Source organism: Melanerpes formicivorus, unplaced genomic scaffold (assembly GCF_026170545.1).
Source record: "Melanerpes formicivorus ecotype bairdi unplaced genomic scaffold, bMelFor1.0.p_v2 SCAF_15, whole genome shotgun sequence".
Lineage (NCBI taxonomy): Eukaryota > Metazoa > Chordata > Aves > Piciformes > Picidae > Melanerpes > Melanerpes formicivorus.
In genome coordinates this window covers 6,926,327-6,949,251 of record NW_027142367.1, presented here as the reverse complement: position 1 = coordinate 6,949,251, position 22,925 = coordinate 6,926,327, and the positions used below count along the sequence as shown (strand labels likewise).

Genomic DNA, 22,925 nt, shown 5'->3' with positions numbered 1-22,925 from the left:
GAAAGCTGCAAGAGGGAGTGTGAAATACCAGATTAGATTCAGTTTCCTTTGGGTGAGCTAAAAGTTGTGTTAGCCAGCTTATATAGGTCCTGCCTTCCCAGGGTGGCTAGCCTCTGCTTGCCGTTGAGCAGAGCCCTGAAATGGCTTTCAGTGCTGATGAAGTTACTTCTGAAAAGAGGAGAAAGCTCTTGTTTTAATATCTAGCTCTGTAGGATAATAGTTCTGATTGGGTTCTGTACCTCCTCAAAACCTTTTCCTTTGATCTGTGGCTGTATAAATAGTCTGGTACAAATACACTACTTTTATCTGCAAATGCTGATTCATTTGCAGCTTTCAAGACTACCGTGAGACAACAACTTTTGTTTCTTGTTGGAAGTAGAAAATTTCCTTTTGGAATGAATATGATCTTGTGTTTTTCCAAATGCTGCTGCTGTGAAAACCAGAACTGTATTCTCCTGAATTTATTCTTTGGTCCAGTCTGTCAACTCTACTTCCCCTTCTTAGCCTCTTATAAAGAAAATTAAATATTTTCCTAATATCAGTTGGGAAACAGTTGTATTCAATATTAAAGAAAACCCCCAAACATATATAATCCACCCTCTTTTTTTTGGTCATTAATAAGATTTTTACTGTATTGGCAGTGCATAGCAAGAGTTATTATAGTTTGGTCTTTCATTTTGCTTCATTTTGGTTTGCTTTGTGTAATGTGCATGTTTTCTTTTGGAAATCAGAGATTCCCTTTGTGTGTGTGTGGGGGGGGGGAGTACATGGTGCTCCCACCAGCTGCCTAAGTTTCTGACTAAATAGAAGAGTATTGCTTGCAGGTCAGAAACAAAATGGATGAAATTAAATAATTAACAGGTTGCTTTTTAATAACTTAAAGTTTAAAGTGTGGCTAGCAGGTCGAGGGAGGTGATCCTCCCCCTCTACTCAGCCCTGGTGAGACCCCACCTGGAGTACTGTGTCCAGCTCTGGAGCCCCTATTACAAGAGGGATGTGGAGGTGCTGGAACGTGTCCAGAGAAGGGCCACGAGGATGATCAGAGGGCTGGAGCACCTCTCCTATGAGGACAGACTGAAGGAGTTGGGGCTGTTCAGTCTGCAGAAGAGAAGGCTCCGAGGAGACCTAATTGTGGCCTTCCAGTATCTGAAGGGGGCCTACAGGAAGGCTGGGGAAGGACTTCTCAGGATATCAGGTAGTGATAGGACTAGGGGGAATGGAATGAAGCTGGAGGTGGGGAGATTCAGGCTGGATGTGAGGAGGAGGTTCTTCACCATGAGAGTGGTGAAACCCTGGAATGGGTTGTCCAGGGAGGTGGTCGAGGCCCCGTCCCTGGGGGTGTTTAAGAGCAGGCTGGATGAGGCTCTGTCCAGCCTGATCTAGTGTGGGGTGTCCCTGCCCATGGCAGGGGGGTTGGAACTAGATGATCCTTGTGGTCCCTTCCAACCCTGAATGAAACTATGAAACTATGAAACTATAATGATGACTTGATGAAGAGATTGTAATCACAGTTGGTGAGTGATGGTTTGGGGGAGTGAGATATATATACTTCCATTATTTATTAAGCATCTTTGAATAGGATTGATAATCCTCCCATCAGCTGAGTGAAAGCAATTTTTGATGGCTGTTGGGAGTTGTTTGGTGCATGGGGGATAGGATTCGTTTGTCAGGCTTCACCCAGCAGGAGCTGCTTGCAGGTGGATCTATTGCTGTCTGCATGCATCAGCAACCCTTTAGTGCTGCTGGGTGTCCGCTTGACACCAACTGGTCTAGGAAACCATCTCGCCAATAAAGTTTCCAAAGCAGCACCTGCAGCCTTGGGATGGACATAATAGTGATTGATGGCTGAGATGTACAAGACAAACACAACTTCCTCCAGCTTCCCACTAACTCCCTGCAGGAAAAGGGAAATATTAACTAATACTTTAAAAAAACCAAAAGGACAACAAAGCCAAAGCTCAAAACTCACATTTTCCCAGGGCTGCAATAGCATAACCTTGGCATGATGTGGTTTGTGGAAGGGAACAAGGGGAGAAGGGCCATTTCTGTTGTGGTTTAGAGTAGAAGTCACATACAAAAACATTGTGGAGGAAGATCCTGGTAATTGTAGTAAAACACAATCCCCAAATTCACCTGTAAAATTTGGAGTCCTACAACTGGAGTTTGTGCTAGTTTGGGGAGCTGGCTTTGGATGTTTCTGAGGGCAAGGATAGCTTTGGGAAGTACAGGCCTGGGTCTTTGCCTACATCTGGCTGCACCCTTCTCCTCCAAATGCCTCACTTGTCACTTGTTTCATGGAGAAACTTTCAAGTCAAACAACAGCTTTTGCTCCTTTGGAGCAACAAGTGAAAGAAAATAAAACAGACCAAAAAGTAAAGTTCAGCAAGGGAACAGTGGCCTCTGATGACAATCAGCGAGAAGTGCAGGAGCCCACACCAAGAGTGCAGGCTAAATTCCCAGGGGGTTGTCTCTCCATCCACAAGGCAGGTGGCCTAAAAACATTTCTCACACACTTGACACAGTAAAGAGAGCCTGAGCCTAATGCAATTGTAGATTTGCTTGCTGTAACACACTAAACCAAGGAACTACAGAATGTTCACTTTCTTGAAGGAGGGTTTTTAAGTTTATTAATGTGAGAGACACGTTTGTGTTCCTCAGACTATTATCCTAACCTATTAAGGAATTCTTACAAAGTAGAAAGACAAATGTATCTTTTTACTACTGAATTACTGTACAAGGAAGGTAACCTCTTGCAAAACAGCAGTTTACTAGATTCAGTAGGGGCTAGACTAGAGTAGGATGGCGTTCTCAAATGCTCTTTCTAGTGCAGTTATTTGGTGAAATGTCATTTCAAAAACTATGTCATCAGTTTTACAGCCCACAAACAAGGGTTTGGAAAGCTTTGGTTTAGAAACCAAAGCATTGAGATTAAGGATCTCAGGGATAATGTGCTCTCTTATTAATTTGAACTTAGAATCATAGAATGGTCCAGGCCAGAAGGGACCTCCAAGCTCATCCAGTCTGACCTCCCTGCAGTCAGTAGGGACATCCCTAACTAGATCAGGCTGCCCAGGGCCGTGTCAAGCCTCACCTTGGGTATCTCCAGGGAAGGAGGCTCAACCACCTCCCTGGGCAACCTATACCAGTGTTCCACAACGCTCATAGTGAAGAACTTGTTCCTGATATCCAATCTCAACCTGCCCTTCTCTAGTTTGAAACCATAGCCCTTCGTCCAGTCACCACAGGCCCTTGTAAACAGTCTCTCCACATCCTTCCTGTAGGCCCCCTTCAGGTACTGGAAGGCTGCTGTCAGGTCTCCCCACAGCCTCCTCTTCTCCAGGCTGAACAGCCCCAACTCCCTCAGCCTGTCCTTGTAGCAGAGGTGCTCCAACCCCCTGATCACTTTTGTGGCCCTCCTCTGGACCATCAGGTCCATGTCCTTCCTACATTGAGGCCTCCAGACCTGCACACAGTACTCCAGGTGAGGTCTCACCAGAGCAAAGTGGCAGAATCACCTCTCTGGATCTGCTGGCAACACATCTTTTGATGCAGCCCAGGATCTAATTGGCCTTCTGGGGAGCAAGAGCACACTGTCTGCTCATGTCCAGCTTGCCTGGTTTTGATCTTGTTTGTGCTTCAGGAGCCCTGTAGAATGTCATAGATAAGCCATAATGATTAGGTAGTCTTATAAATGTTTCTTGCAATACTGTGATATGAAGGGAGAGAGAGGAGTGACTTTTTGTCTGCATGTGTAGGATACAATACTTGACTTTCAGTGACATAGCAACTACAACTACTTTACCTACTGTCTCTTTTTCAGACTGGTTTACCCAAAGATTGTTGGCAGCAGAGATAGCTGGGGGTTTTTAATATTCCTGTAGCCCATAGAATGCAGTGTTAGCATTCAGATAACCTTATTTTTCACCCCATTAAATACTTCTTGATGAGTGATGTTGGCAGTGGATCTCTCCCCAAGTCATAGTTCCCTTCATATCTGTTTCCTCCTAAATCCCTTTGCATGCGGTCAGCCTCACAGGTCACAAATGAGAGACTGCCAGCTTATTTGTGCCTGATTGCTTTCACAAATGCTTCTGGGTTTGATCTTTCTGAGAGAACAGACAGTGAATGCAACTTGTGTCAAACATGGACAATGTTTTGTAGCGGGAGCACAGAAAGGTAAAAGAGTTAAACATGACACATTCCATTGAAACAGTTTTATGACTGCTGCTAATTTGAATGCTCGGTAATAGGGATCTGTTGGATGGAGGGGTTACCCTTCACTATTAATGATTCATTGGCCTCCTTCCCGAGCTGCCTGAAGTGCTGCTCTCCCTAGTGGAAGTAATTTTGTCTTTGAAGTACTTTCCAGAGCTGTCAACTAATGTTCCGCAGTTCCCAGAGGAAATAATAAGCCATGAGTGCATGTACACTGAAAACGTAGAGTCTGAAATGAACTGTTCCTATAGGAGCCTGGCAGTCTGCTTCTCTGTGGAATTCAGCTTGTTTATACAATCTTATCTGGCTAAGCTTTGGTATTTCATCTGGCAGTCAGTTCCTATGAAAAGCAGCTGTCCAAGCAGTGGGAGTGGTGCTCCTGGTGTTGTTTTTTTGGTTTGGTTTGGTTTGGTTTTTCAGAAGGTCTATAATTTCTTGTTTCATGTAAATTAAAGAAATACAATACTCTCTTGGCTACAACCAGATGCTCTAAGCAGTTTTCCTTCCCTGAGTAGCCCTTTAAGTATGCTCTGTTCTTATGTACTCTGTGACTTAAGAGTAGGATTCACAACACCCACCACGAAGGGATAATAACGTATTCTGGAAAGTCACAGGCTGACTACAGGATTGTTAGAAGGCTACTTTGAAGATGTCACCATCTATAACTTTCCAGATATAGTTTGGGGGTTTTTTTTCTTTGTTTGTTGGGGGGGGGGGGATGTTGTTTGTTTGTGTTGTTGGGGTTTTGTTTTATTTTGGGTTGGTTGTTTTGTTTGTTTCATTTAGTTTTGTTTTCTTGTTTTGGGTTTGGGTTTTTTTTACTAGCAAAATGTCAATGTTTGAAAGTGAAAACTTCCTTTCATGAATTTTACTGTTTCTGGACAAGTAGAAGTAGTTCTTCCATTTTGGGGGTGGGGCAGGGGTGGTGGTGAAGCTTAACCACCACTGTTGTCAAGAAGGCGAGCACAGGTATACCTCTGTGTGAAGAGACCTGTAGAGATCTCTAACAGAAAGGTAGTGACAACTGTATATACAAACCCAAAATGCACAAACAAACAAAAACCCTAACCAAGACCAAACAGACAACAACAAAAACCAAACCACAACCTCCCAAAACAAGCAGACAAAAAAATCCACAAACAATTAAAAGAACCAACACCATATTAACAGAAAGGATGCAAGGATTCAACCAAAATGCTTAAGGTTCTATGTAACTCATTGTCAAATAACAAAATCTTTCCTAGAAGGTACCAAACCCTGAAGCTTTTGGGGGAAAAGTTGCAATAATATTTAGTGCCTATAGAAGAGTTCACGGTATTTTTTGTGTAGGTTTGGGTTGCAGTGTCCAGTTCTTTCCTACTTGAAAGCCAAGGAGTCCTTCTCCAACTGTGGTGAATGTTCTTCACCTCTTTTTACTGCAACAATATTTTCAGTGGGAAGCAAATTATGGGCATGAGTAAAATTCAGGTCCATGACTTCCAAAGTTTAGTGGTCATCCAGGATTATCTGTCTAGTTCACAGTACATCTCCATCTCAGAGCACAACATCTTGTACATGAAAACGCTCTATGTCATCATCCCCATTCTAGGAAATGGGGTTCATCTTCAGCATCTATAAGATGAATTCTCAGTCACCTGCAAGTACCATGTCACTCTGGCCTCATTCAAGACATGAGACTGTAAAATACAAGGCTTTAAAAACCACTGTTCAAATGTACCTCTTGGTGGCACTTCTGCCAGTTTGAAGGCAGATTTCTGTAGCCTTTTTGCTCTGCAAAAGGAGAATTTGATACTGCAAGAAATGAAACATGAAAAATTATCTTTCTGGCTCCATATGGTATATACTGGTCTTCAACAAGACCTGGCATCAAGCAGTCTGTTTCATTAGCTGAAGTGGCATTTCTGCTCGAAATCCTATATGTTGAGAAACTTAAAACCTTACAGGAAGCTGCTGACCTTCATGAAAAGATTATCACTGTAAATTATGCAGTGACACAGTTTTCATTTCAGTCTGCCACATGCCACCTGAGCAGTATATTAGCAGAAATAGGTAATACACCACTGTGTGACCACCCTGTAGTCAACAACAGTGAGGGACATTGGCTGACCTCTCCCAGTTCCCTCATGAAGAAGGAAATTTGTTTTCATTGTGCTGGCGGATGACACTTTGCTGCCACAGCAACAGCTGATGTTAAACTTTGCTTTATTGCTGCAGGAACAGTAGTGGTTCTGAATAGCATGAGAGTGGTAGCTGGCTTGTTTTGGGAGTTGGGGGAGTGTGTATGATCTTTTGGGGTTGTTTTGTTTTGGTTGGTTGGTTGGGGAATGGTGGGGGTGGGTGTGTTTGTTGGCTGGTCATGGGTTTTATTATTTTATTGTAAGGTGATGTCCCAGGCAAGCATAGCTGGCTAGTGAGCAGTTCATCTTCAATACAAGTAATGCAGTAATGCCCCTATTGTCAAGGAGTGTGTGTTCCACACTTGACCTTTCTCTAGACAACAGGGTTAACTGGTAGTTTTTCCTAGCAGCTCCCCAAGTTAGCTCTTATTTCTCCAACCTTTAATAGTTTTAAGTTTTTCTTATTGTGTTTAGGGTCAGAGTTGGAAACTAATGCCTGACACTGTTTTAAAACAAGAAATTCTAGTCCCCAGCAGAGCATAGATTATGTTCTGGGTTTTTTTTATTTTTAAAAAGAATCATCTCAAAATGCCAAAGCTCAGAACGGTCAATGTCCAACACTGAAAGTAGCCTATATCACTTGTAGTGTGCTCTCTGCTTCTGCCTGGTTTACGTTTGGAGGAGGCAAAAAAATGGCATTTTTGTGGTAAGTTGGGCTTCTTGTTATTAAAGGAGGTTGTTTTGAAGCTGCTCAGAGGTTAGGAATGCTGGCAGTCATCAGGGGAGACAGATTAGTGGGCTGAGCACAGGTGAGGAGGTCACAGGCGCAAAACAACCACTTCTTTTGTGCCACTGCCCTGGTGGTGGTTCAGCCAAAGCAAACTGCTTCAGAAATGACCTATGTGTGTCTGGAGAACATCATACTTATCCTGTGACATTGATCATCACAAGCTTGCATATTGTGATAATTGACCCTCAGGGTTGTTGTTAATTTAGGGAGAAGAAAAGTGTTCCCAGCAAATCTTCCCAGGTTAATTTTTTTGTCAAGCTTTTGCAGTCTGCCTTAAAGTAATTCAGTATTAATGTATGATGGCAGAGAGAGCAAGAGAGCAGTTACCTGGGTGCTTTCAGCGAGCAGATGGGTAACTAGGACATATGTTTCATATCACAGAATCATTCAGGTTGGAAAAGACTGTCAGGATCACCAAGTCCAACCAATAACCCTACTCTACAAGGTTTACCCCTAAAGCATATCCCCAAGCACCACATCCAAATGACCTTTAAACACAGCCAGGGTTGGTGACTCAACCACCTCCCTGGGCAGCACATTGCAATGCCTGAACACTCTTTCTGTGAAAACAAAAATTTTTCCTAATGTCCATTCTAAACCTACCCAGTCATAGCTGGAGGCCATTCCCCCTTGTTCTATCACTAATCACCTGTGAGAAGAGACCAGCACCAGCCTCCCTACAACGTCCTTTCAGGTAGTTGTAGAGAGCAATGAGGTCTCCCCTCAGCCTCCTCTTCTCCAAACTAAACAGTCTCAGTTCCCTCAGTTGTTCCTCATAAGATTTATTCTTCAGGCCATTCACCAGCTTCGTTGCCCTCCTCTGCACTTGCTCCAGCACCTCCACATCTCTCCTGTGTTTTATCTGCAGTGCAATACACCACACTTTGCAAACCTAAGTCTCCTGCTTGGAGTTTGGTTTGCCAGTACTGCAAGAGACAGCCTTAAACACATGAACCCATGTGTAATTTTAATTGCCATCTCAAATGGACATTTTGGGATAAAGGCTACCTTGGGCTTTCAGGTACAGCACTATTCTACAGCTCTATGTTTCAAGTGAGGAATAATTTTGGTTCTGAATCAGCATCCCCAAGTAGCTTTTCGTAAGGTGAATTGTGAGGATGAGAAATGCTTGGGACTGTTGTGATGAAAGACATCTCTTCTGGACACAACATTTGGAAAAGAAAAGTACCTGTTGCCAACTTTTAAAGTCTATGTGCATGCAGTTAAAGAAATGGAGTAAGTGGCTTTGACTGCTGCAAGTGGCTCGTGCATTAAAAGAATTAGATGCTGCACTGACTCTGCTTGCCAGGTGATCACGTTAAGAAGATGCCATCTCCATGCAGTTGTTGTCTTGGCTATGCATACAGTCCCAGGAATCAGTCGGGAGCTTCTTGTGTTTGAGTGATTTTAACTGAGTCCTGTGCCTCACCAGTATAAATGACATGTAGAGCCTGTGCAGATGGTATGGCTCTGAACAGCCTCAGAGGAGGAAGAAGAGGCAAGTATTAAGTTAAACACAACAAACTTGTCCAGGGAATATCATTTCCACAGAAGCTTTTCTTCTGGGATGACCTTCTAGATGTCTTGTGCTGTCCTGTTACATAACCAATGTAAATAAGTTATAGAAGAATGCAGAAATAGTATTTCTGAACTCTTCTTGTTTTTTTCTTCCCCCCCCCAAAGGAACACAGAATAATTTAGGCTGGAAAGGACCTCTAGAGGCCAGCTAATCCAATACCATGCTCCAAATAGGCACACTGAGATCAGGTTGCTGTTTAGCACTTTTTTTAGTGTCCTTTGAGCTTTGTGACTTAATGTCACTTAATTGAAATCTGTCAATAATATGCCTTGGAAGCTGACTTGAAAAGGAGACCTTGCAAGACAGAAAAATGTAATTATAAGCTTGGTTTTACCCACACTTTCCCCCCTCTCCCATCCCCCTTTGTCAGGTGGAGGCATTGTCTTAGTTTCTTAAACTATTACCATGCAAGGTTCATTTGTTGGAGAGAAAATTTTCCTAGTGACAGTTCTGTAATTGTAATTTTGTATTTTACTGCTCCTCTTCAACATCAGAATCAACAGAAAGTTTGTTAGTTTATCTGAAAAGTGTTGGCATGCTTAAACTCCTGGTCAAATAATTCTGCAGCTATTGTATGACTCATGTATAAAACATGCACAGTATTTTTTATGTGAAATGCAGTGACATATCCTATACACTAAAATTTTCTGACTGAGCCTTTTTTATGCAAAGCACAATATGAGCTGCTTTTATGGAATAACATGCCATCACTTGGCTGATTTAAAGTTGATCCCTTTGCACATGCCCTTGAGATACTGCTAGAGAAATTGAACTACTGAAACAATTCCTTAAACAGTAGACACTAAAAAGGCTGCTTCCTGTGGATCTTCCTCTCAAGGGCAGGAGTGTCTGTGTGAGTCCCTATTTGTTCTGTGATCCTTATCATATGGACTAGGCAGCAGAGGAATTCCTTTCTCCCTGCTTCTCTTTCTACAGGGCCACTTGCTTGCACAGAACTTTTTTGGTACTTGGCACTTTTTGCTGTCAAATTCAGCTGAAGTAAAATATTCCAAAGAGAAAAGTGCTGTGCTGAGAGATGCATATTAATGTAAATCCCTCACTGAAAGGGCTAGGCTAAAAACATAGCCAGCTACTCGCTCACACTCTTCTTTCATGTTTGTACCTAAGGTCTGCAATCAGTTAAGGCTGTGTATTAGATATTAAAATGCTCTCTAATTCAGAGGTTTAGGTTAGGAATGTGTATGCATTCCTTGCCCACTCAAGATGTACATGTAAAGTTGCAGTCAAACTGTGACAATATAGCCTGGAATCTAAGGTGGTGTTTCAGAACGCAGCTGCAAGTAATTGCATTCCGCACAGCTGACAACAGAAGGTAAGAATCAGAAGTCTTTCTCTCTCCAAAGGTGACAGAAATATGGCTAGCCATTGAAAACAGCTCGTTCTGAATGACATGGTGATGGACGTAAAATGAAACAAAGGTTAGAGTAAGTGGAAGAAATAATTTGACTTTTTTTCCATGCTATCAGGAGTGTAGCTTCACTGAACGAGACTGAAGAGGGAAATCCCCTATAGACTGAATTATTCTGCATTTGATTGATACATTGCTACTGTTTCTTTTTCAGATGAAGTGGACTACTGTAATTTTGGGACCAACACACTGTCGAGGAAGAAGAAGGCTCTGGTGACTCTCCGCACTGACAACCTTCGCCGGCGTCCCCACATTAACATTAGCATGCCGCATGATTTTAGACCTGTGTCCTCCATCATCGATGTGGACATCCTTCCTGAGACACACCGGAGGGTGAGGCTGTATCGGCATGGCTGTGAGAAACCCTTAGGATTTTACATTCGCGACGGCACCAGCGTAAGGGTTACTCCTCACGGACTAGAAAAAGTACCTGGTATCTTCATCTCTCGTATGGTTCCTGGAGGCTTAGCAGAGAGCACAGGCTTGCTGGCTGTGAATGATGAAGTCCTGGAAGTTAATGGCATTGAAGTAGCAGGGAAGACTCTTGACCAAGTCACAGACATGATGATTGCCAACAGCCATAATCTTATTATCACGGTCAAGCCAGCAAACCAGAGGAACAATATTATCCGAAGCAGTAGGACATCTGGTAGCTCTGGCCAGTCTACAGACAGCACTGCGAGTCACCATAGTTTGCCCCCATCCCACGTGCTGCAAAACTTCCACCCTGATGAAATGGAGAGTGATGAAGAGGCTGACATTGTCATTGAGGGTGGTCTGGAGCCACAGCACATTCCTAAACTGCACAGCTTTACTTCCAGTAGCCACTCCAGAATCAATGGTAGCAGCCTTAGCCACAGACTTCAAAGGGACCTGATGCTCAACAACAACTCTGGCCGAGAAAGCAATGGCAACATCCACAAATTGCTCAGTTCCTTAAAAACTGATCCCCGACAGAGTCTGGTTATCCCCAGAGGAGGTATTGAGGAGGATGGAACAGTCATTACACTTTAGTAGCAATTCCTGCAACTGTCCTTCCAGTCTTAAGTGCCAATTGGGACAATTGACTCTTGCAACAGACTGTGCACACAAAACAGAGAGCTGATATTCTCATAGACCTCATGGGTGCAGAAAATTGTTGCTTTCTAAGAAAAGTGGAATCTGGAGTTAGACATAAAACTGTCATGCACTGCAAAATTTGTCAGGAGAAAGCCAGAGTGTCAAACCTGGTTTATGTCCCGGCCCTAAAGTGAGAACAAAGAATTGTTTTAGTTGGTATAATCTCAACAGTCTTAGAGGCTACCAATGGCAGTGCTATGTATGTGGATTTGAATGCATGGGTGGATGTCTCTATACATGCATGTATATGAATTAGATTTTAATAGTAACAGACATGTTTATTTGAGGTGGAATCTGGCTTTCTTCTAATACCAGTTTAGAGAGTGCTTCTGAATAGCCATCTGAACTTTGACTGTTACATACAGACCTTCCACTAACTTGTTTACACCATACTTCCAACTTATGTCTAATCCAGACAAGCTCTATAAAAGTAGCAGTTTCCTACTCTGGTAGTAAGAATATAAGGGAGATGCTGCAAATACATTTTCCAAGTGAAACAAGATAGCCTATATACACATTTTAAAGGCCTAAGGAGGCTATGCAGGCGGACGTCGCTGTCACTCCTGTGAGATCAGCACCACCCGCTGGTCAGAGGCAGGCCTGCCTGCAGCACAGGCATCTCCTGTGCTGGGAAAGGACTTAAATCACAATAAGGACTTAAAGCTAGGTTCAACACCATTGTGTGTAAATGTATTCTTCTTCAATATTTATTAGACAATACCTCTTCCCCCCCCATCATCTCTGTTTTTTCAGTATGGTGGTTTGTGTGAATTTTAGGGATGCAAGCAAGAAGGCAGCAGAAATAGACAAGTGTGCTAGGACTGTCACTGTCATCTCAGAGCTGGCACAAGTGCTTGCTGTATCTCTGGGGCAACCTAAATCCACAAAGGTGTTTCCTTACAAAAGATTGGCTAGTTGCTCTACTGAGTTGCTGACTGACTGTCAAACCTAAGTTAGAATAGTTCTGATATTTTTGGACTTTTCTAGTAATAAATCTTAATACCTACACAGGATTTGTAGAAACCTAAACCACCTGGATGTTTGCAATGGTCAGGCATGTTTACTGGCTGCTGGCTAGTGGGTAACCAGTGACTCTTGAGTCACTAACTGTCTGCTTCTGAAAATGTCATGAATTTATGAAAGTGGTCTAATCTAAAGTATTTTATTATATCATGAGCAGTGTAAGGAACAAAATATAAATGTTTTACAATGTATTTTTCTACTTTTAGCTTGTGTAATTTTCTTTTTGTTTTTAACTTTGTAGTACATGAAAGCTTTTTTGTTTTTATATATATATATATATATATGGTGGAATAGACATTTCTTAAATACTGTATGGATATGAAAATTCAGAAGTCTTGGTTTGAAGAAAAACAAAACCAAAAGAAAAAAAAAAAAAGGCATTCCATTCTGGAATCTGTCATGGCTGGGCAAAAGGATGTGTGTGCTGATTCGTTGTCGCCAATTGAGAATACCTGTGGAACAACCAGTCTTCTTCTCTTTGTTAAATATGTTTGGGACATGGAACTTAGTAGATTTCTTTTAGATTTGCTTAAAAAAAAAAGGTATTTTTAAATCCTTTCACTTCCTCTAATTAAAAACTCTTCTAGGTATCACAGCAGTTATAGAGCTGTACGTATTTTTCCCACCACAGTAAGAATAGAACGTTGATCCTGTTTGTCTTAAAACTGTGCTTGTACTTTACCAAAGGTTTTAATTAAAAAAAAAAATAAAAATAATGATAAAAAAAAAAATCTGATTATTGGTGCAGTAAAAACTGGAAGAGCTGGATGTGCTTCAGTCAATCAGACCATCTTATCAGGGGAATTTTGTTACACCTCCAATAAGACTACTTTTATGAATAAGAGGATTTGTCTGGCTGAAGTTACTAATTTTACCTTATTTAACTGATGAAAATGTGACCCATATGCAATAAAATATGCAATAAAATGTGCACTGTCTTACTCCTACACTATATCTTTCTCCTTCTGTTAATCTGTGGAAACAAGATACCTGATTTTGATGACTTGCTTTTGTAAAATGTAACCATTTGGGGAAACTTTGTGCAGTTTGGCAATTTCTTTTCTGCGTGGTACAGGCTTAGATTCCTCCAGATGGTGTTAGTGATACCAAGTTTCCGTCCATGTTTTTTCCCAGTAATGCTTTTACTAAAGGGTACTGTTTTACTGATTCCCATAGGAACCATATAGTTTGCTATGCTATTCATAGCAGGGCTTGCTTCAAACTTCATAGCTCTGAGGCCTTAGGGTAGTTCTGGCTCTTCAGGAAAAGCCCATGGTCCCTCTAGCTTAGTGATACTCTGCCACACTGCGTGCCTTTGCCTGGAGCCTGCTCAGCATGGCTGGCCAAAGTGTGCTAGCACCAAATATCCTAATGCTTCCACCACCCGCATCCTAGCAGGTATGAAATCTAAGTTGTATTTCACACAGCATCAGCATGAAAGACAAACTACAAACTGAGAATAGCAAACTATTGATTTATTGGGAGATAACACTTTGCAAAGTATCTTGAGGCTTGCAAATGTTTTCTGCTCATTTGCAAACATTTTGTGCTTATTTGCATCAACTGGCAGAGCTAAAGTGATAATTGTGCATGTACCATATTGATACTAGTTGTCTTTTTAAGATTAAATCCTTTCCCAGGCAACTGCTAACAGCAGAAACCTCAGTGTGGAAACAGACTGAGCCTTTTGGATTTTGTACGTGGAGGTGCTTTTGGCTACGAGATTAACTTGTTAAACGGGTTTTAAGCTCAAGTGGCTGAGCGAACAGAGGCACATTAGCTAGTCCTCCTGAGAGGCCAAATCCTCCATAAGCGTGCCTGCAGAAGGGGCCACGCTTCTGTCCTTGACGGCAAACAGAGGTAGAGCACAGCTCGGAGGCGAAGGCCCCGGGGCGGCTGAGAGGCAGGGGCTGCTGCCACCCTGCGGACCGCGACCCTCGAACTACCACGGCGCCTCAGCACTCAGAGAGCGGCCGTACGCGCTCCCTGCCGCTGCGGGGCGCAGAAGAGGCCGCAGGGCCCGGCAGCTCCTGGCCCTGCCTGCCCAGAGTGCGCCTGCGCCGGGCCCGCCTCCCTCACGTGAGCGGCAGCCGGTACCGCCTGACGCGGGGCGGGGGGACCCTGGGGGTGCTGGAGGCATGGCCGCCGCCGCGGGCCAGAATGAGGGGGCGGGAGCCGACCCGCCGGGCTCCTGCCCTGGCGCAGACAGCGGGCACGTCTCCCAGAGCCACAGCAGCACCTCTGGCCTCGGCGATCCGGAGGACGAGGACGCCATGGAGGCGTCGCTCAGCGCCACAGCCGCCGCCTATTCCTCGTACCTGCTGGCCGATCGCAGCCTCTTCAGCGAGGAGGTGAGGGGCGGACGCGTCTTGGGGCAGCAGCGGGGCGCTCACACCGCACCTGACGTCGGGCTGAGAGAGTTGGAGCTGTTCAGCCTGGAGAGCAGAAGGCTCCTGGGAGACCTTTTAACAGCCTTTCAGTACTCGAAGTGGGGGCTACGGGAAAGATGTGTACCGGTTTTAGTAGAATCGGTACTAATAGGACACGGGGAAGATATAGCCCAGCTATAAGGAAGGCATTTTCTACAATGAGGGTGGTGAAACACCGGCACAGGTTACCCAGAGATGCTCCATTCGTGGGATCGTTCCAGGTCAAGTTGGAGGGGGCTCTGAGCAATCTGATCTACTTGGTGATGACCCTGCTTACTGCAGGGGGGTTGGACTCGATGACTTTTAAAGGTGTCTTCCGACCCAAAACCATTCTGTGTGCTAAAACAGTACAGGTGTGGTCACCTGTGCTTAACATAGCCAAGAGGAGGGGAAACTGGGATTTCAGTTAAGGCTGATGTCTGTTGTTTGTGAGGGGAATATGTTTCCAGGTACCTTTGAAGTATTTCTGTTTTGCAGATAGAAAGCTTAGACAAGAGTCTAGAAGATTTGCTTACCAGAGTGGATGAATTTGTGGGAATGCTGGACATGGTGTGTATAACTTGCATGTAGCTGTGTTTTTGAAGCCAGGATACAGTTTAATGTTTTCTTGTGTTTTTAAATGAGATAGGAAGTGACCTTTGGTCTAAGAAGGTTCCAGTATGAAAGCACATTTAGAATAGAATAGAATTGACCAGGTTGGAAAAGACCCTCGAGATCATCAAGTCCAATCTATCATCCAATACCATCTAATCAACTAAACCATGGCACCAAGTGCCTCATCCAGTCCCCTCTTAAACACTTCCAGTGATGGTGACTCCACCACCTCCCTGGGCAGCCCATTCCAATGGCCAATCTCTGTGAAGAACTTCTTCCTAACATCCAGCCTAAACCTCCCCTGGCACAGCTTGAGACTGTGTCCTCATGTTAAGTAGATAACTCATTTTGATAATTGGATAACTCATGGATGAAAACTACCAAACTTTAATGTCAGATACCAAAATGTATTTGAATATTTGCCCATGAACATATGTGGATTCTCATTTCAGGTGGCTGGATGACACATGTTTAAAAGAACAGTGTGATATTCTGCCTTTCCTTTAAATACATAAAGACGTTGTCTGTGCCTGTTGTAATCAAAGTATCTCATCAGAGTTCCCAAACCTCCTCTTTGGAGGACTCTTTCATCAGAAAGGCAGCTTTGTGTTCACAAGGGGAACTGAGTGGCAAGTTCCTATAAGCTGACAATAGTATACAGGCTGTCTATGTGACAAAGTGTAGCACATGTGATTCTCTGCAGTACTCTGGGGGGAACTTTACTATATGGCCATTTTTATACCAATAAAACAAGAGCTTTGGAGAAATGTTCAGGTAATAAAATTTAAGTAAACATTTTAGTTTAATGTATTGGATTCTTTAGTATGTCTTGGGAAATGTTCCATCTCTTAGTTCTCATAAGGCTGGAGCAGCCTGTTTTTCATATAATTATAAAGGCAAATATTTGCCTATGCAAAATAAATCCTCTTCAAAGTCACTTTCTAAACTCTACAAAGAAGTTAGCTTATTAATCTACCACTGTTGTACTAAAACTAAGCTAATATTTTCAAACTCTGAGTTGCAGCCAGTTAATTGGAGCATAGTTCTAGTTTCCAGGATGAAATCTACTGAACGTTTTGCTTTGTTCAATCTGTTTTGTATTGTTTCTTCAAATATTAGATTCGAAGTGATTCCTCTCAAGTCGTCAATGAAAGCATACCTCAGATTTATGCAAAAGCTACACAAATGAGACAGATATACAGGAAGATTGACAAGCTGGACGTACGTATTTGGTACCTTAGAATCATAGAATCAGCAAGCTTGGAAAAGACCTCAAAGCTCATCAAATCCAACCTGTCGCCACAGACCTCATGACTGCTAGACCATGGCACCAAGTGCCACGTCCAATCCCCTCTTGAACACCTCCAGGGACGGTGACTCCGCCACCTCCCTGGGCAGCACATTCCAATGGCTAACAACTCTCTCTGGGAAGAATTTTCTCCTCACCTTGAGCCTAAACTTCCCCTGGCACAGCTTGAGACTGTGTCCTCTTGTTCTGGTGCTGGTTGCTAGAGAGAAGAGACCAACCCCTTCCTGGCTACAACCACCCTTCAGGTAGTTGTTGACAGCAATGAGGTCTCCCCTGAGCCTCCTCTTCTCCAGGCTAAGCAACCCCAGCTCCCTCAGCCCCTCCTCGTAGGGCTTGTGGTCAAGGCCTCTCCCCAGCCTTGTTGCCCTTCTCTGGACACGTTCAAGTGTCTCGATGCCCTTCCTAAACTGAGGGGCCCAGAACTGGACACAGTACTCAAGGTGTGGCCTAACCAATGCAGAGTACAGAGGCACAATGACTTCCCTGCTTTTGCTGGCCATACTATTCCTGATGCAGGCCAGGAAGCCATTGGCCTTCCTGGCCATGTGGGCACACTGCTGGCTCATGTTTAGCCAGCTGTCAATCAGTATCCCCAGGTCCCTTTCTGTCTGGCAGCCACTCTGACCCCAGCCACATCTTCTAGATGTGTTCCATCTCCTGATGGAAGGAAGAATCAGTGATGTGCTCTAACTGTGTGTGTGCGCACATGGGATGGGCTGGGATCCGTTTTGCTCTCCGTGTGTAATCTGGGTTCAGTGCTTCAGGGTTAATGAAGAGAACACAATTTATTAAGAATTTCTGGAGACTCTGGGCATCCTACAACAAAATGCCTTTTTTAGAAGTAATTTTTGATGTATGTACTGCTTGGAGCAAGGCAGTGGTACCAATTTTTCCTTCCTTTTTTATGTTCTCTTGTTTTTTCAAATGCCTCTCACAGCTACTGTCCCAGGAGCTGTTCAGAGGTCTGTTGACCTCTGGTAAAAATTCAAAACTGTGATTCAGATCCTTGATCCTACTTTTGGTAGAAAGGCAGAGGGAAGTCTAAATTAGTTATTCCAAAGATAAATAGGAACAGGACCACTGCTTGTTTCATTAGATTTAAGCTGGGTTTGCAACTTTTTAAGTATCTGAAGTAATGTTTTTAGAAATACAACGGGCTTGCTGTAGGTACAAGGGAAGTATAGCATGGAGGTTTTGACTCCTCACTCAAGCAATGGAACCTCATGCAGTATGTAATTCTGTTTACATTGGTCAGTGAAAAAGTTGGAATTCTGGTTTTTGGGGTTTTTCCACACTAGGCTTTTGTGAAGATGGTTGGAAACAGCGTGGCTGGACTGGAAGAACGGGTCATAAAGGCAGAAACAGACCTCGGAGCTTTTCCAAACACATTCAAGAAGATCTTGCACACAATCAGCATGCCATCCTTCCTTAATGTAAGTAGCTGTGGTTACCATATGACCAGCTTAGTTGCTTTGCTTACCACAGTGGATGGTTGGAGAAGAAAAAATCAAAGTACATTTGTTACATATACCTGAATTTAACTGCAAGACTTCTATATCTCTTATTAGGAGCTTTGCAAACTTTGGAGACTTAATAAAAAAAAAAAAAAGAACACCTCAAACTTAAAAATCACAAATTCTTACAGTGATTTGCATAACTTTCCAAAGTAAGCCTGAATAAATACATGGAGAAGAGAATGTGAAGGGCATGAAAAGCACAACGAGACACAAGCCTTTATATTAAACCACACCTGATGGCTTGCAAAGGAAGTAGGAAGAGCCTGTGCAGACAGCACTTTGAAGGGCTCATACTGCATGAATAATACCAGGTCAGAAATATTACCAAATGAAAAAAGAAAGCTACACTGCACAGTATTTTTAAAATAAAGGTTCTATTTTCACTCAGTCCACACAGTTCAGTAATAATGTAAGCATTTTGTTAAACTCTCTATAGATGTCGTTTTCTCTGTCTTTCCTTGTTGCTACATGTAGACTTTCTTTACTTGAAGTGCTCTCTCCAGTATATTTCAAAGAGATGCCTTACCTAACCTTCAGTTGGCCCTGTGCCTTAGTTTTAAAGTAAACTTCATCTTTAAAAACCACATCTGAACACCTGATGCTTCTTGGCATCACACGCCAGGCCACCGTTTCCAAGTACTCCTCCTTGTGTCTTCAGCTTCCAGATTCTCTTCTTTATATTTTCCTATATTCATCCTGTAGTACCTCAGGTTTCCTGGTGAGAATGCTGAAATAAAGTAGGCTTGCAGAGGGGCAAGGAAGAGGGTTGTGGCTGTTTGAGGTATTTGTGTTACTACATATTGCAAGCATGTGTGGCAGTAGAGAATAGCTATACAAAGAACATAGTATCATAGTATCAGTCAGGGTTGGAAGGGACCACAAGGATCATCTAGTCCCAACCTCCCTGCCATGGGCAGGAACACCCCACACTAGATCAGGCTGGCCAGAGCCTCATCCAGCCTGGTCTTAAACACCTGCAGGGACGGGGCCTCGACCACCTCCCTGGACAACCCATTCCAGGGTCTCACCACTCTCATGGTGAAGAACCTCCTCCTCACATCCAGCCTGAATCTCCCCACCTCCAGCTTCATTCCATTCCCCCTAGTCCTATCACTACCTGAGATCCTCCCCAGCCTTCCTGTAGGCCCCCTTCAGATACTGGAAGGCCACAATGAGGTCACCTTGGAGCCTTCTCTTCTGCAGACTGTACAGCCCCAACTCCTTCAGTCTGTCCTCCTAGGAGAGGTGCTCCAGCCCTCTGATCATCCTTGTGCATCGTCAAGACTCAGTTCGTGAAACCTGTTCTGCACTCCTATTTTCTGTGCAGTCTTTAAGTTACCTGACTTCTCCATCCTGAATTTTCTCTGATGTTTGTAAGTTTAGAGTGATGTAATTTACTTTTGTTCTTTCAAAAAGATAACACAAAGCTGCTATTATGGACCAATTACAGAAGCAAACAACTGCAGCGTTTGCCTTGAAGAATACTCAGCAGTGTTTTCCATTTTGTTGCTAAAAGCTTTTGTCAGCCACAGAATTAAGATCTTCAGTTGAAGCATTTGAAAGTTCTAAGGAAGTGCTTTTGTAGTGCTGCATGGGAATACTTTGCCAGCCTAGCAATTTTCCCACAGATAATAGGGCAACAAGTCTTTGAAAGTATCAGCAAGCTGAAGCTGGCATGTCCAGTGGTTTCTTGGGTTGAGTATGAATATCAGTGAAACCAGCACTCAGAACATTACTTGTGTTAATTGATTAACTCAGAGATGTTGGTGGTATTGGGTGTTGCATAGTACAATACCCAAGAGGCAATACAGGATAGGAAGTAATATTTTCAAGCAGAGCTTTGACTTCCAAAGAGGTTTTTTTTTACAGTTGGCCAAGTTTCTGATACAGGCAACATTCATAGTATCTGTTATTTATAGATCTGATCTTGGTTCATATTTTTCATTTCATTAGAACTTGAATGGCAAAATAAACTTACTTCAGATAAACAAATGGTATTTTAAAGTTAAAGGCATCTATCTTAAATGTCATACATCAGCAATTTCAAATGTGACAGGAGAATATGTTCTTAGTTCATACGAAGTACTAGTATACAGTTCAACTCAATAGGGGGAAAATTCCACTTAGCTGTTTCATAGGTGTGATTAATCATGCCTTCATGTTGGTACTATAAAAGCATTCCAAACTCTGAATATATTAATGGTATTTGGTACACTTTTAATGGCTATCAGTGAAGAGTCTTAATTTCCTCATCTCAGACTGGCAAAAAGTACCTGAAGAAGTCTGCAGACAAACTGAGAGTTCTAGTTAGTCAAGGTCTTTTTACAAGTCTAAAAGAACTTTTAATGAACAGAGTCTTGGTTCTAAGCCTTGTAATTAAGTCTATATATAGAAAATACACACTAGGGCAGTGTTCAGTGCAATGCCATATACATGCAGGGTGGCAGGCATATGGTCAGTAGTGGTCCTTGCTGTGGTCTCTTTAAATGAGCCATTTGGTATAGCAAAACAAGATACAGCTAATACTTAACAGAAACATATATACTTTCCTTGACAAGACAGTGCAACAGCTCTTTTCCAGGCTACTAACATACTATTTTTAATGGTAATAGCATAACATTTAACATATAGTGCATATATTCCAGCATGTACTTGATGAAGCAGATCAGCAGGAGCAGCTACCTTCTCAGAAGAAATACTTGCTAGGTGTGTTTCCATATGACGACTTTTATCTGAGTAAATGAGAACACAGGCTAGGGTTAACTCCAGTGGCTGAAGAGGACCTAAAGGCTGGAGCAGGGAAGGTGAAGGTATGTGGTTTTGGAAGGCTGAAGCTTACTGATTGTACCATCAGCTGGGCATGATGATGTGTTTGGCTCCTGCAAAGCAGGCAGGTCATACACTTTCCAGGCTTGAGCCTGTTCAGGTAATAGAATGTCAAAGGTCAATGGCATTAAGAGTATGCCAGAGCCATCTGAGCTGTGATAAATTTGTCTGAGGAGATAGGCCTTGAAAACTTTCCTTATTTTGCATTTTAGCTCTGTAGACTTTGTTTCGAATCTTGTTCTTTTAAGAAGGCAAAAAATAAACATATCTAATTTGCAGAAATCATCATCTTCACGACAACAACAGACCCTCTATGAACCTCCAGTCCTCTTCAAGACTGAAGACTACTTCCCATGCCTTAATGAAGCACCTTATTGATGGTTTTTGCTTTGGGATTGATGTGAATCAGCCAGAACAGAGACAGCCAAATGAACAAAAGAAATGCCAACCTCAAAAGAGTTGCATTTCTGAACATTACTGATGGCATATTGCCATCCTGACTCTCATTGTCTTCCTTCAGGCAGTATTTTTCAGGTAATCCTTGTGTGTGTACATGATTTCAAGTCTTCCTAAAACACAGTCTAGATTTTCAGATTATATTGGAGAAGGATAAGAATACTTATTTCTTAGATTATTTTTTTTAATAGGGAAATAATAGGAAGCATACTTCCATATGTAAATCTTTTAACATATAAATATCTGTGCTGCTGCAAGTGTAAATAGCTATACCACAAGGGTGTCTTTCTTTTGTTTAACTGAGATGAAAGAGAAACTATGCATAAACATCTGCTCTTGAGTTTTGGAGAGTGATCTGTGCAGTTTGTACAGAGACATGCACAATATTGGGATGTCCAAATTGCAAGGGGAGGACTTGGAAGATTGATGAGAAGTCAAGAATATGGATTAGTACACATGATCTAGTCCCAGTTCACAAAGCAAACATCCTGCCCCCATGGATGACCATTAGGTCAGCGACCCCAGGTTCTAATTATTGCAGTGTTGTATTGTTTGATGTGTATCCAGGTGGGCATGGTATATGTAAAACCTGCTGTTGAGAAGAAAAAGTATACTGAGGGAGGGAGATGCCCCTGGATGGAGCCTCCATCAGTTGCCTGTCCAGACTGTTCACTTTTTCTTCACAACCATCCATGTGGTTACTGGGGCTCCCTGTACTGATTGCAGTGCGAGTGTGTTGTCAATAAACTAATAACTGCCTAACTCCTGCTGTGGTCTTGCATTTCACCTGACCATACCAAAGTGCACCGTTGTTTCTGAGAACCTTTTGCTTGTGGCCTCATATAATACCTGATTATAAATCAAGTATTCTTCTGGCCAACTTTACCACTGCTGTTTCACTGCCACCATAACTCACCAGAAATACCCAACATTCACATTTCAGAGCAGTAAGGAATGCATGAGGGAAATGACACCATGTCTGCTGATTTTGTGTTGCAAGCACAGAAAATGGTATGCAGGTACAGAGCAGGGATTCTGTATTAATAGGTAAAGCTTTGAAAACCAGATGGACTTGTCTCCCAGCAGCAGAAGGATCCAGGATCTGAACAGTATCTGAAGCAACATCTAGGTAAAATTAAAGACTGTGACATTAAAATTAGCAGACTACAAAAGCAGTGCTAATGTAACACTTACTGTTCCACACACAGTTTAGAAAACTAATCACATGCAAGCATGCAGAAAGCAACAAGTTACTTTGAGGAAGGCTCCCCTCCCATATTCCTTTCTTTCACAAATATTTCACTATTTAGATGTTCCACTGTAGCAACAGTTGTGTTTCCAAAAGGTGGGGTACATTTCAGTTTATGCATAAATAATCCTTGAAGGTTTATCACTCCTCAGTGAAATCTCATGAAGCAACCTACCTATAATTTAGCATAGCAACGTAAGACTATGTCCAAATAGCACCAATAAAATTAACTTTGTAACAGCTTTCTAAGGCAATGAATCAGTTGCACACATA

General features: G+C 42.7%; 2 protein-coding genes across 3 annotated transcripts in view; both read left to right on the top strand.

The window, feature by feature from the left end:
* The window catches only part of PARD6G (par-6 family cell polarity regulator gamma), a 78,441-nt gene extending 65,222 nt beyond the window's left edge, over positions 1-13,219 (top strand). For both annotated transcript variants that reach the window (XM_068147528.1, XM_068147529.1), the window contains one exon: positions 10,285-13,219. In XM_068147528.1, the coding sequence (XP_068003629.1) occupies positions 10,285-11,144 (860 nt within the window). In that variant the 3' untranslated portion in view covers positions 11,145-13,219. The remainder of the gene's footprint in view (positions 1-10,284) is intronic.
* Positions 13,220-14,361: 1,142 nt separating this feature from the next.
* Positions 14,362-22,165, top strand: BLOC1S4 (biogenesis of lysosomal organelles complex 1 subunit 4). The gene is made up of 5 exons (XM_068147527.1): positions 14,362-14,623; positions 15,179-15,250; positions 16,415-16,516; positions 17,903-18,037; positions 21,227-22,165. The coding sequence occupies exons 1-5, from the start codon at positions 14,411-14,413 to the stop codon at positions 21,323-21,325; spliced, it is 621 nt and encodes a 206-aa protein (XP_068003628.1). The 5' UTR covers positions 14,362-14,410; the 3' UTR covers positions 21,326-22,165.
* Positions 22,166-22,925: the final 760 nt, after the last annotated feature.